Raw genomic sequence first — 12,498 nt, forward strand, 5'->3', positions numbered from 1 at the left:
ATTTGATTCGCAACTCGCGTTCGACGGCAGATTTGGTGTTGAAAAAGGATTTTTATGTCCAGTCAGTTGCGGCTCTTATTAGTTACAAGGATGTGGATTTATGTGAAAGCGCAGTGGAGGGACTTGTGGAATTTGCGATGATTGGCCCTGACTTTATGGCGGCGTGTAAGCAAAGTGAGGAGGTCATTGTTGCCAAGTGCAATAGTTGTATCAACCATATTGATGCACTGAACGGAGAGAGCAGAGATGTCGCCCAAGAGACAAAGGTTCAGGTGCAAAATCTCAAGAAGGTGTTGATGTTGTAAGTAGCTGTTGCTGTAGAAAAAAATATAACGTCGTTATTTTTTCATCTTGTTATTTAATCATGCGGCTAAATTGGTTTAAATAAGTGCGCTTTAACTTTTGAGCAACATAGACGATAGCCTTAGCCCCGCCAGCGGTGGCGATGCCTTTAATACTCTGCGATCGACTTGATCGGAAAACAATAGATGCAATCACGCGCTGTAAATGCTTCTTCGAAATAGTCTGAGGATCATAATTAGGTGATTTGGCAGCAAGACGCTGGAGTACATTGGACGGAAGTGCTTCGACAATTGATTGTCTTACTTTGCCATCGCTACTATTAGCAAGCAACACATCGCTATCCGTAAGCGACCGAGACATAAAAGGAGAGTCCTATAAAGACAAATTAAACTATAAGAGTCAGTTCAAAGCGTTTGTCAGAGTCGCTATTCGTACCTGTACTTTATGCTGATAGAGCTTCTGGAACAAGTTAAGATTGCCATCAACAATATTGCGCACTTTCTTGGGATTCTCACCAAACTTCATTCGAAAATCGCCCATATAGGAAATTCCTGCAATTTTCTACTTGCACACAATCAAGTCTGAGTGCAATCATCTTAAATCTGATAGCGAAATTCTCCTACCATGTACAAATCGTGTTCCGAGAATTTCTCCGGCAAGCACAGTAGTGCGTAATTAAGTGCATGAGACAAATTCACCGAGCTTGCCTTTTGTATCATGTCATTCGTAGCGAGTATCTTCACCTGCATCGACCACATTAATTAGCCATTCCCATTTATCTGCCAATTGCGATGCAATCAACGTACAGGTTTATGCATTCTGCCACTGAGATAAAGCGTATTCCAGGTCAATAAATCCTCGCACAGCGTCTTTGTGCTTATTATACCATACTTAATGAGACGTGTACCAAGCAACTTGCCTGTCAACGGTACCTACACGTTACACGAGTCAATTACACTACAGCTGCAAGTAAATAATGCTGCACATCGCAGCAACTACCAAGGTGTTATAATACACGCCTGCACCGAATTTTTCTTGGAAGGCAGCGATGTGAGCTGCACCCAAATATTCGAGTAGAGAGTAGTGCTGCGGGTTAAGTGCTATGTTTTGTTCGTGCCAAGCTTGTGCATCATCCACTGCAAAGACCAGATCCACCATAGAAGCACTGGCATCGTGGTTCTTTTGCTGAAATACGCCTGATCCATAGGCCAGAGTAAAGGCAACGCGAGGAAAGGTGGCGTTCAGTGCCTGTTTCAGCGATGTCGATAGACTCATTTCGCGTCTAGCCAGATATGTTTAAGCATTAAATCAAAATTTAATTTTATTTTAGTGGTCTAACGACAACAACATTTTTATCTATTCATCAAGTCAACATGACGGAGTTTAAGGTTCGACGAAAAAAGTGAGCAGTTTGAAAGTCTTCAGACTTTAACCGTTAACAGGAACACAAGACTGGTATGCTCGACAGTCAAAACGTATCATTACATGCAGGAAACATTGCTTTATACACTTATGTACATTTTTTTGAGGTTAAACATGATATCAATTACGCAATAGTAACAGAAATTGCTATAAGAATGTATCCTCCAAAATTCGCAATCCAGACAGCTCTCGCGCTCTATTCGCTGCGACCAGTATAAACGCTCTCGCGTCACACACGCTGTACGGGCGCTACTGCAAGAAGAAATAATCTTTGAAAGCAGCAAGCCCGTAAACAAGCTGCGACCCAGAGCACACTCCGAATTTCACACGTCGCATGTTTCCACGCAATCGTACTTAAAAGCAAAACAGTCCACCGTACTCATTTGGATACGTGGCAATTCCCACACAATCAAACAGAGCAATTCTTTCGGCTACTAAGGAATTATTATGGTGTGTCGGATCAGAATCTCATCTTTGCGCCGCTCATGTCTGACTTTAGGTGTCTATACTGCCTCCCTATTCTGTAGGCAGCTGGAGCGACTGGAGGTTTATCCGGGAAGAAACCCGCCCCGAGTGCGTCGGCTGAGGGCGCGGCGGCCAGTGGTCTACGCAACAGACGTCCGGTAACTGCGGCTCGTTCGGGACAGAATACAGGCCGAGGGATGGGTGGTAGTTCGGCCGGCATCCTGCGTTTTTATACAGACGACTCTCCAGGTCTTAAGATCGGCCCCACCACAGTATTGGTGAGCTGTCTCATGTTTGTAGGGTTTGTGGTGATGCTGCACGTATGGGGCAAGTTTCGCGGCTAGTAAATCGACGTTCATAGACGACAGGACATCAGTCGAGAGACACGAATCTTTACAAAAATAAGCGTGTAGCAGTTTTTGAAGGATCGGAGCTTGCGTGATTAGCTCGTAATAGTATTTTTTTTAATTCATCGAACAACACGAAAGAGCTTTTCAAGCCGACCATCTTAAAGCTGCAAAAGGGACTAAATCATACTAAAGCTCTATTATAGGTAAGAGTTTTAAGCAACAAGCTGTTAACGCCTTCGCATTTACTCCAAAGTGATGGAGCGCTTGCGTTTCTTCTTGGATGGTTTCGCCTTCCTCGTCAGCTCATTCTCTTCGTCTTCCTTTTTGTCGGTCTCAAAACCATTTCTTACCACAAGCGGAACGTCCGCAGATTCTGACACGTGCTTAATCAAATTCTTTATTACAGGTGACTTGAAATTCACAGCTTGGACGGCCGCGACGACGTCACGAACATCAGTCTCATGTGCCCTCTGGTCTTCTAAAGTACGCCAGAACTTGACAATCTGAAGTGCAAATAGAAGCACGATCTTCAATCGCTTGGCTTTCAGGTGGTGCACACTATCCGGAGCAAGTCGCCTCACTAAAGCCGATTTAAGCGTGTCAGACACACCATTAATTAAATTCAACATGTCCGCGCTAACGGGCAGTTTGCTAGCCCCACGAAGCAGCAGCGTCAGCAATCGAAACACTTCAAACTGGGAAAATTCATCCACAGCGGTACGCGCTACGGAAACATCAGCATTTTCCTTGTTGTTTGTTGCAGCAGCAACGGCGACCAGAGGCTCGAGAAGTAAACGAGCACCAACAATGGGAGCTTTTGTCAAAAGATCTTGAAACGACGCACGTGGAAATCGCGAGCGTTTCTTAGTAAATGCATCAAACACAGCAGTATGGACAATCGGCAGCACTTCTATCTCAGCTTTGCCAGTGCAAACGACGCGGACAAGATACACGACAGCCGCAGACGCTACCTTTCCACTATGATCCTTGTCCATGGGGGTTGTTCGAAAGAGCTCAACCAGCTGACGCAAGGCATTAAGGGCTTCCATCTGAGCAGACTCACTACACGGAAGCTTATCTTTTACCCGTAGCACCTTGTGAAGTAAAACGGCCTGGATGCGATCACGCAGCACGAGCTGCTTGGAGTCCGCAGTCTCTACTTGAGTAAGCACACAAAACAGCGGCGCCACAAGCGACAACACCAATGCGTCGTGCTTTTCAATTGCACTTTTACTTTGCTCAGGGCGCTGGGACGCAAATACTTGCAACAAATCAACCACACGTAATTGAAAGTGCATGGTCTGTAGACGGGCACGCTTCAGGTCTTTTTTGCGCTGAGACCGAATTTTTACTTGCCCCACAAAGGCAGCAAGCGCCAAGTCTTCCCCATGAAGAGCGAGCAGTTTTTCATCCTTCCGAACCGCATCAGATAAGGCATCAGACGATAGACTCACGTCTTGCTCTTGTTCTACGTCCTCTGCTTCTGTGATCGGAGCAAATTCATCACCCTCGTCCTCATGCTCAACATTCCCTTCGCGCGTTGACAGCAAGACATTAATCATTGTAGTCAAACACTCGCGATTTAGCAATGGCAGTAGCGACCGGAAGACTTGAGTGACAATCTCTCGCATTGCACTCGAGTCTTGAGACAAGAGACTCAAAAGCAGATCTGTCAACACCAACACGGATTCTTGCTCAGCCTCATTAGCCTCTTTCTTTGTACTTCCCGTCAACAATTTCTTTCCAACAAGCTGAGTATAACACTTTTCTAAATCAGCTGCTACCACCATAGCATCCTCGCGCTGCTCTGCGTCCAAGAGCTCTAGTCCAGAGCTCATGAATAACAAGAGGAACGTCTCGCTCAAGGATCGATGAGTGGTCATTGTTGTATCTTGTACTTCCTTGCTTTGAAGGGTATCGACATGGCTTACCAGAGCATCAAATTGACCCGAAGACTCTTTATTCAATGGTATTCGCAAGACAACAGCGCTGCTATTGAGATGCAACTCCTGGGCAAGTGCAAAGATCTGACTCAAGACACTCACGCTTGCACGATCCCCTTCTGCGCCTGCGAGACCGAAACTTAACAAGGAGAACAACCGCGTTTTCGTGTAATTGGCCACGTTATCAGACACGGGAGGAGTTACAGCCGCTGCCTCATGAGCCAATTCGTCCACTTCCGATTCATCATTCCTTTTGGCTTTTTTGCTCTTCTTCTTGGATGCAGCCTCTTTTGACACGGAAAAGAATGCGTGAAATACCAAAAATCGGAGAATTTTTTTCTGTAGATTCTTCGATGCATCATCAGCGATAACTTTACTACTCATCAGATCAATTAACGCAGCCACCATTGACTCTACTGCCCACACGCGAGCACGATCGGTACGTCGTGCTAGTATTTCCTCACGTTCTTTTTTCTCTTCTAGCTCAATGAAAGTTTCAAAGCCTCCATTTTGGCGTTTCTGCTCTTTTATTGGCTGCTGGTCTTCATCGTCATCGCTATCAGCAGCTACTGACGTCACTAAAACAGATAGTGGTGAAGTAAACTGTTCTCGCAAAAAGTGGTGAAACATACGAGGCGCGGTGGTTGCAAACGATTTTAAACAGTGATGAGCGGCTTCGTGCAAGTAATTTCTCTTGGCCACACTATTGTGGTACAAACATCTAACCAAACGAGGCGTCAAAATTGAGTATAACGTAGACTCGGGGAGTTTGGGAGCGACCAGCTCAAATAGCTTCAGCGCAAGACCTTGCCGCTCATGACTGGTCGGGGCGCTATTTTCGGCATTGTTGCCACCGAATAGCGAGTTCTCGACCAGTACAGTCCACATTTCTTCAAAGAACTCCAGGTCGATAGCGGTGGATTCCTCAATCGAGTTTAATACGTGCCCAAATAGACCATACCAGGCCGAGTGCACTCGTGGATAGCTCCCTGATGACCCTCTCATTGGACGAATCAATGTGTGGACATGGCGGCGCTTTAACGCACCAATGGCTGCAAAATTCGCAGGCAATTGCTGCATTTTATTTTCATCTAAGTCAAGCTTAGTTACGTGCATGTAACGCTGAACACCGACGGCGAGCAGTACCTGGTCGGCATTCCACGCTCCGCTCGACTCTTCTTCTTTACTTTTAAGTGGTTGTATCTGCAAACAAGTCTGAATTAATGCGGCTAATTCCGTCACAAATTGGTCGGTTGGGACATCGGCTAGCAACGTCAGAGCCGCTTCGTAGCATGTTTCTCGAAACCAGCGCTTGAATGTAGCCATCTCCAGCAGTTCTTTAATAATTGTAACAAGAAGTGGTACATCCATTTGCAAACGACCTGATCGGTATAGCGCTAAAAGACCAAAGAGACGTCCAAACATGTGTTCACGCTGCTCCATGGGCTTCATGGACGAGTGGACTTCCATGGCATCTCGCAAGAGCTCATGCGTCCTCTGTAGCGCAATCTGCTTTGGAAACATAGCAAGTAGGCCGCTTAAAGCTGTGCTGAAACCCTGGCGAGCAGCATCGCGTGACGAAGCCAGGCCGCGCACTAATCGTTTTAGCGCATACTGCACCTCACTCTCTTGCTTTGCGCTATTCTTCAAGTGGTCGAGTAGCTGCATCACTGCTTGCATGCGCACATTGCGATCATTTTCTGCGAGGGTCCAGAAGAGATTGAGAAAGTCACTCTTTTGCCGAGACGGCCGCTCATCGCCATTCTGCGGCTTGGTACCAATGTTCATGGAGCAAAAGTGTCTATAGTAGTTGACTGGTGGTCGCCATTCACTATATAAAGGTAACGCGAAGGTAGCACAGATGCTTAACAATTTACGTTACATAAAACAAGAATAATACCTTCAATGTAACTTATGTTCTTAAAAAAGTCGAATACTGTGTACTCCATCCAATATCAAAGGCGCAATGGCGTAAACGGCTAACTCACAGCATTTTCCAATGCCTTGATCAGCTCGTCTACTCGTTCTGTGTTTACCTTCAGCAGAAATTGGGTCAATTCGCCATTTTCGATCTGCAACGCGAGCGTCACGCCAGTCTTTTTGCCTTTCACTTCGTGTGGACGGACAGCCATGCCCTTGTACAAGGCCGCGTTTAGCACAATCTTGCCAATCTGGTTGCGAACCAAAATCCGTGCACTTTTGGATTTTTTACTCACCAGCACCTTGAGTGGATGCACCCCTTTGTCAGCCCAACGCTTTTCGTTTTTTTTGAACTCAAAAATTTTGGCTTTCTTCACTTCAAATTTGCAGTCATCATCCGGAGAATCAGCCTGTTTAATGAAAAGGAGTATTAATAGTCAAATTCAATAATAATTGCAATGCAATAATTCACTAAATCACCTTAATGATGACAGTTGCCTCCTCACGCCCAATGTTTTCATCTTCGTCGTCGTTACCGGCTGCTGACGTATTGGTCGAAAGACTGGGTGCCGAGACGCCAGAGCTATAGTGACTTGTAGATGTGGTTGTATTGCTAGGAGGAGCCGTCAAGTTGCTAAAGGAAAATCCAGTCGTACTGGAGACAGTAGACGCTGGCTTCGGCAAGGCTCCAAACGAAAACGCAAGTATTGGCGTTTCTTCCGAGTCCGACGGCTTAGATGAGAAAAGAGAGCTGGACGATGCTTTCTTCGGTGTTGCTATCGCAGCAGATATACCAGTTTGATGGTCTTTCGTAGCAGATCCACCGAATGAAAAGGAGTTGCTAGTAGAAAATTCCGAAACTTTATCGAAATTTGGAGCAGCAGCATCCAGCGAAAAGCCACTTGAAATGGCGGTATTCGAGGTGGACGGTGCAGAGGGAAGGAAAGAGGTTGTAACCGTGCTTGTACCAACCGAAAAGGATTGATTTGCCTCCTTTATAGAAACAGGTTTCGTGGACGCGTGCTTGGTCGCAATTTCGCCGGCATACTTCATATAGTCCTGAACATGTCAACGCATCAGTGTATTGTCGGTGATTTTAATTGCACGCTTTCGCCATGAATTCACACCTGGACTGCCGACTCCCAGCTCACGCCGAGATTTTTTTGAGACTGGCCATTTACGAAAGCCAGAAATTCTTTATTTAGCTCCTGGATTGCTTGCTGATAAGATAAAGATGCCCTTGAATCATTGCTATTATTATTAACCGCTGGCTTCGTCGTGCTTGCCAATCCTGAAAAGCTCGCGAATGGGTTCGAAGGATTGGCAGGCGTTTCTGCCGTGAGTCCCTAAACAGATTTCGATATACCTGTAAGTCTAGGGGTATGGAGCATTGAAAGGTATTATTGCGGACCTGGAAACTTCCAAATGGGTTGCTCTTGGTCTCGGAAACCGCAGTGCGGCTACCAACTCGCGCCTTGACGATTTTACGCTTTCGAATCGACTCTTCGCTGGCACGCTGAAAGCCTAGTTCGAAAGAATCAGCAGTCGCGTCATCTTCTGCAGCGTCGTACTCCTCGCGGCGCATCTGGCCATTCTCATTTCGCCGCTTCGACATTGCGTACGAGGTCTTCTTTGTATTTCGTTCAAATAATTGTTTTTGTGCAATCAGTGGCTGTAAGATTCAAGGCCCAAAAATTGACAAACTTATAAATCATTTTAAAACAAGCTATTTCTTTCTTATACAAAATACGTCTTTATCTTTGAAGCAATGTCATCAACGCGGGCTGTTTGCGTAAAAAAATCAAGGAAGTCTCCGTCGGGGCCAACTAAGTACATGACGATGGAATGATCCACCAAGTAATCGTCGTCATCATCTTCATTTTCATCAGCTTTAGAGAAATAGACACGATATGCTTTTGCAATATCCGCCACCTGGTCGCGCGTGCCTGTGAGCATTTTTAATTTAGGATGAAAGTCAGCCTTGTAGGTTTGCATTTGTGCGACGGTATCACGCCGGGGGTCCACTGTCACGAATAGCGGCACGACCTCTGGTGAATTCTCAGCCTCCAGCTTGTCCAGTACGGCACCAATGCGTACCAACTCATTTGGACAGATATCCGGGCAGTGCGTGAAGCCAAAGTATAGCAGAGAATACTTGCCATGAAACGACGCGTCTGTCACTGCACGCCTCGTATCGCAATCCACAAGCGTCCACGGTCCACCCAAGAGCGGCTTCCCCACAGATATCACCTTCGATGTTGCTATCAGCATGCAAAATGTAATAAGCACTAATTACCAATTCAAGCTGATAGAGCAGGCACGCACATTGAGTCTGCAACCTATCCTTTTCCGAATAGTAATAGTACACTGCGCCACCACCAACAATGCCTGCCAATGCGAGCCCGCTCCAGGTAATTGGCTGCAAAGCGCAACGAAAAACAACATTTCAGTCTAAACTAAATGAATGTCGTTGGAGTGATAAACGCTAACCCCAAACTTTTCTGTGCGTTTTTTTAAATCTGGCACATTCGACAGCATACGGCGCGATGCATGCGATCTTGCCTTCTGGGCACGGCTTAGTGTCTTCATCGCTAATATCGATCGGCTCGCCATTTTGTTTAATGTTGTCAACTTCACGAGTAATTTGTAACGGGATCGAAACGTGAGCATTTTATTGTGATGCGATATTAAATTTGACAGTTAACTTATTACCGAAAAATGATAAATAATCGGAAATTAAATCTTCAAAACGTAAACTAATGATGAACAAGAGTGATCAGACGTTGTTAAGATTGGTAAGAAGTCTGGTAGACCCGACGCCTGGCGAGAAGCGCCGGGTTCTCATCCGAGTCCGGTGATTGGTCAAGCCAATCCACCAGCGGTGACCTCTCTCTGGGTGGACGTGCAATGTGGCGCAGACATAGCAGCAGTCGTGTAACGGGCTAAAGTTGCCCTAAGTTACACACACCCATTAAGTAACACTTTCTGTACTTTATGGGTTGGTCAATTATTTCATGTGAAGTACTAAGACCTGTGGTGCACACATTGACCCACCCTTGTGTAGATGATGCACATAGGTGCATTCACGTTAAAAGGGATGACGTCTAGCGTCATCCGCGAGCAGAAGTATTCGGAACAATACGCTCGTCACGTAGGGATGCACATCTATTGCATCTATTCATTGGTTATAAATGTTTATATTTAATTCTATTAAAATATAAATCAGTATCAAAACTACTTCCTACATAACAAGTGCGCACGTGAAGCCGGATAACCGCTTCCGTGACGACCCTTGTCCTAAGGTACACAGTTCGTCGAGTGAGCTCACTAAGGCGCCCACCAACTACCTCACTGCACGTGAGAGAAGCCGGTCACTCCGCTTCCTCACTGTGCTTGAAGGTGTGTGTCACAGAGGAGCGTGGCTGCTATAGAAGTCCGTCTACACTTGGTATCACTTGTAGTCCTTCCAAGACCCGTCTCTTTGAGCGTGTCAGTGAGGATGAGCCTCAATATCGATTGGGCTCATTTCCGATACCTCTCCGAACTCATCGAGAGGTGACAGAGCACTTAATGCAGAAACTTGGCGAGCAAGCCCTGGCCAGGCTCTTGGGCAGTCCTCCTAAGCAACATGTTTCACAGTTGAAGCAGCTTGAGGCATTTGTGTTCGGACAGCAAAGGAACGCGTCCGGGGCAAACAGCCACGCTACCGCGGAGTTCAACCTTAAGGCTCAGGATGAGCTTAGGCGTGAGCAGGCTCGTAATGATGCTCTTAACAGGACAGTTGAGACGCTCTTCACCCAGCCGTATCAGCCTTGGCCAATTCGAATGAATATGCCCTAGTTCGATGGAACTGCAGCGCACACGATTGTCCACTGGCTATTACCCGTGAAGCAATGCGGTGTGGTGAAAATTATCGAAGACGACACTCGGACGGTGTCGTACGCTATGCCTTATTTGTACGGTAAGGTTTGGATCGACGCTTAAGGCGGACGGTAAGGCGTTTCTTCATGGCCGATCTATAGGACAAAAATACGCGTCATGTGTTAACCGCTAAACAACGAAGTGTTGCTTGAGGCGTGCTACTATGGAGCGCGATAGGCGAAGCGATCCCTGAAAGAATATGTGCACGATATGCGCTATTGAAGATTGATGTACTCATCGAAAGTGTTGCACTTTATGCATATGCGTTTATACGGGATCAAATTACAAGAATAACACGAAGAAGTTGAGTGTGGAAAATATCGTGTGTTGTGGCTCAGTCGGGTAAGGCATGGCGGTGCGACCCACTGGTCACCGGTTCGATACCCGGTAACGACAAAAAGTAAAACCTTCGGGAACTGGTGTTTGGGGTTCACCAGCACTGTACCGCCAGACAGTGACGTCCCCCATTTTATGGTAGTCCACATATCTGGGAAAGGGGGCGCAGCAAACGATAGGAAATAATTAACGGTAGGATAAAGTTAACGGTAGGATAAAGCTAACGGTAGGATAAAGTTAAACTCAAAATATAACTTACTTTCCGGTTTGCAATCTCGACCGTAAGCCATCTTCAAGCTCATAGCGATAACGTAAATCAACAGGTTATGAGCCCAAGCAACGACTCCGGTTTCAAGATTGAGCCTTTTGACGGCTCAAACTACGTGCTATGGAGCTACAAGATGAAGATGTACCTCATGTCCAAGGGGTTATGGGGAGCTGTCTCCGGTGTAGACGCTCCGAATGCTGTGAAAGAGCAGCAAGCGCACGCCGCGATTGCGCTGAATTTGAGTGACGCGCAGTTGATGCACATTATCGACGCGACGACGGCGAGAGAGGCGTGGGGAAGGCTGGCGAAGTTTCATCGCACACAATACATGGCGAATCGACTTTGGCTTAAGGAGAAGTTTGCGTCGTTCAAGTATACAGCTTCAAGCATCAGTGGTCACGTGACAGAGCTTGAAGACCTAGTCATGAAGATGAATAGCGCCAACTGCGGGCCAAGTGAAGAGGACGTATGTGCAGTGATGCTGAGGAGTCTGCCTGCAAGCTACGAGAGCTTAGTGCAGGCGTTTCGCATGTCGGTGTCAAGTTTTAATTTCAGCGACCTTGTGAGCAAGTTGATTGCTGAGGAAGTGCGGCACAAGGACACGGCACGTGTAGAAGAAGCAACGGCTCTTTACACAAGTAAGAGAAACAGCAAGCAGCACCCGAAGAAGCAGCAAAAAACGCGTGCTAAAAGACCTTCAGGAGCGTGTTTTAACTGTGGCAAAGTCGGCCACTATGCTAGAGATTGCCGTGCAAGTCGTGGACCAAGGGAAACACGAGAAGGAGGACACGACCACTCCAACGTCGCATTTAATGCAAGCGAAGGATCTGTCAGCGACTGCTGGGTTATGGACAGTGGCGCATCTGCACACATGTGCAAGGACCGGGAAGCTTTTGTGGAGTATGAGGAAGTGTGCCAGGCGCGCAGCATATCAAGCGCGAAGAGTAATGTGAAGCTCAAGGTCATCGGTCACGGAACGGTGAAGCTGCGCGTTTGGACCGGACATGATTGGATCGACGCTCGCCTCGAAAACACTCTCCATGTCGAAGATCTGTCAAAGAATTTATTCTCGCTTACGGCTGCATCAGCGCGAGGAATGACAGTAGAGATCACGCGCAACGAGTGCGTCGTGAAGCGGGACGGGACACCAGTTGCCACTGGAAGGAAGCAGGGCTTCCTGATGTACCTCAGCGTTGAGGCTGGTGCGGAGTGTCACGTAGCCGCGTACAAGAGCGAGCTATGGCACAGAAGACTGGGTCACGCATCGTACGGGACGATTAATGATATGATCAAGGACGGAAGGATCAAAGCCGCGGAAATGAAGACTGACATCGTGTGTGACGTATGCGCAACGTCCAAGCAAGTACGCAAGTCATTCAAGTCAAGCGAGGAAGACAAAGGACTCAGGGAGAGTGCACGTTTAGACGGTATCGTATGCTCCGACGTGCTTGGACCAATCACTCCAGCTTCAAGATCCGGCTTTAAGTACATTGTGAGCTTTATCATGATGAAGAGCCGGTACGTGACGGTTTATCCGTTGCGAAAGAAGAGTGAAGTCATGAGCGCGTTC

General features: G+C 46.9%; 3 protein-coding genes across 3 annotated transcripts; 1 reads left to right on the forward strand and 2 right to left on the reverse strand.

The window, feature by feature from the left end:
- Window positions 1–354: 354 nt before the first annotated feature.
- On the reverse strand, window positions 355–1,578 carry CCR75_000989 (uncharacterized protein; the record flags this gene model as incomplete). Its single annotated transcript, XM_067959094.1, has 5 exons — window positions 355–675; window positions 739–864; window positions 927–1,046; window positions 1,110–1,235; window positions 1,303–1,578. 5 exons carry the CDS (start codon window positions 1,576–1,578, stop codon window positions 355–357), a joined length of 969 nt encoding a protein of 322 aa, XP_067821412.1.
- Window positions 1,579–1,676: 98 nt separating this feature from the next.
- On the forward strand, window positions 1,677–2,534 carry CCR75_000990 (uncharacterized protein; the record flags this gene model as incomplete). Its single annotated transcript, XM_067959095.1, has 3 exons — window positions 1,677–1,691; window positions 1,912–2,100; window positions 2,253–2,534. 3 exons carry the CDS (start codon window positions 1,677–1,679, stop codon window positions 2,532–2,534), a joined length of 486 nt encoding a protein of 161 aa, XP_067821664.1.
- Window positions 2,535–2,782: 248 nt separating this feature from the next.
- On the reverse strand, window positions 2,783–6,271 carry CCR75_000991 (uncharacterized protein; the record flags this gene model as incomplete). Its single annotated transcript, XM_067959096.1, has 1 exon — window positions 2,783–6,271. One exon carries the CDS (start codon window positions 6,269–6,271, stop codon window positions 2,783–2,785), a length of 3,489 nt encoding a protein of 1,162 aa, XP_067821657.1.
- Window positions 6,272–12,498: the final 6,227 nt, after the last annotated feature.

The sequence above is a fragment of the Bremia lactucae genome, linkage group LG2 (assembly GCF_004359215.1).
Source record: "Bremia lactucae strain SF5 linkage group LG2, whole genome shotgun sequence".
NCBI classification, from domain to species: domain Eukaryota; phylum Oomycota; class Peronosporomycetes; order Peronosporales; family Peronosporaceae; genus Bremia; species Bremia lactucae.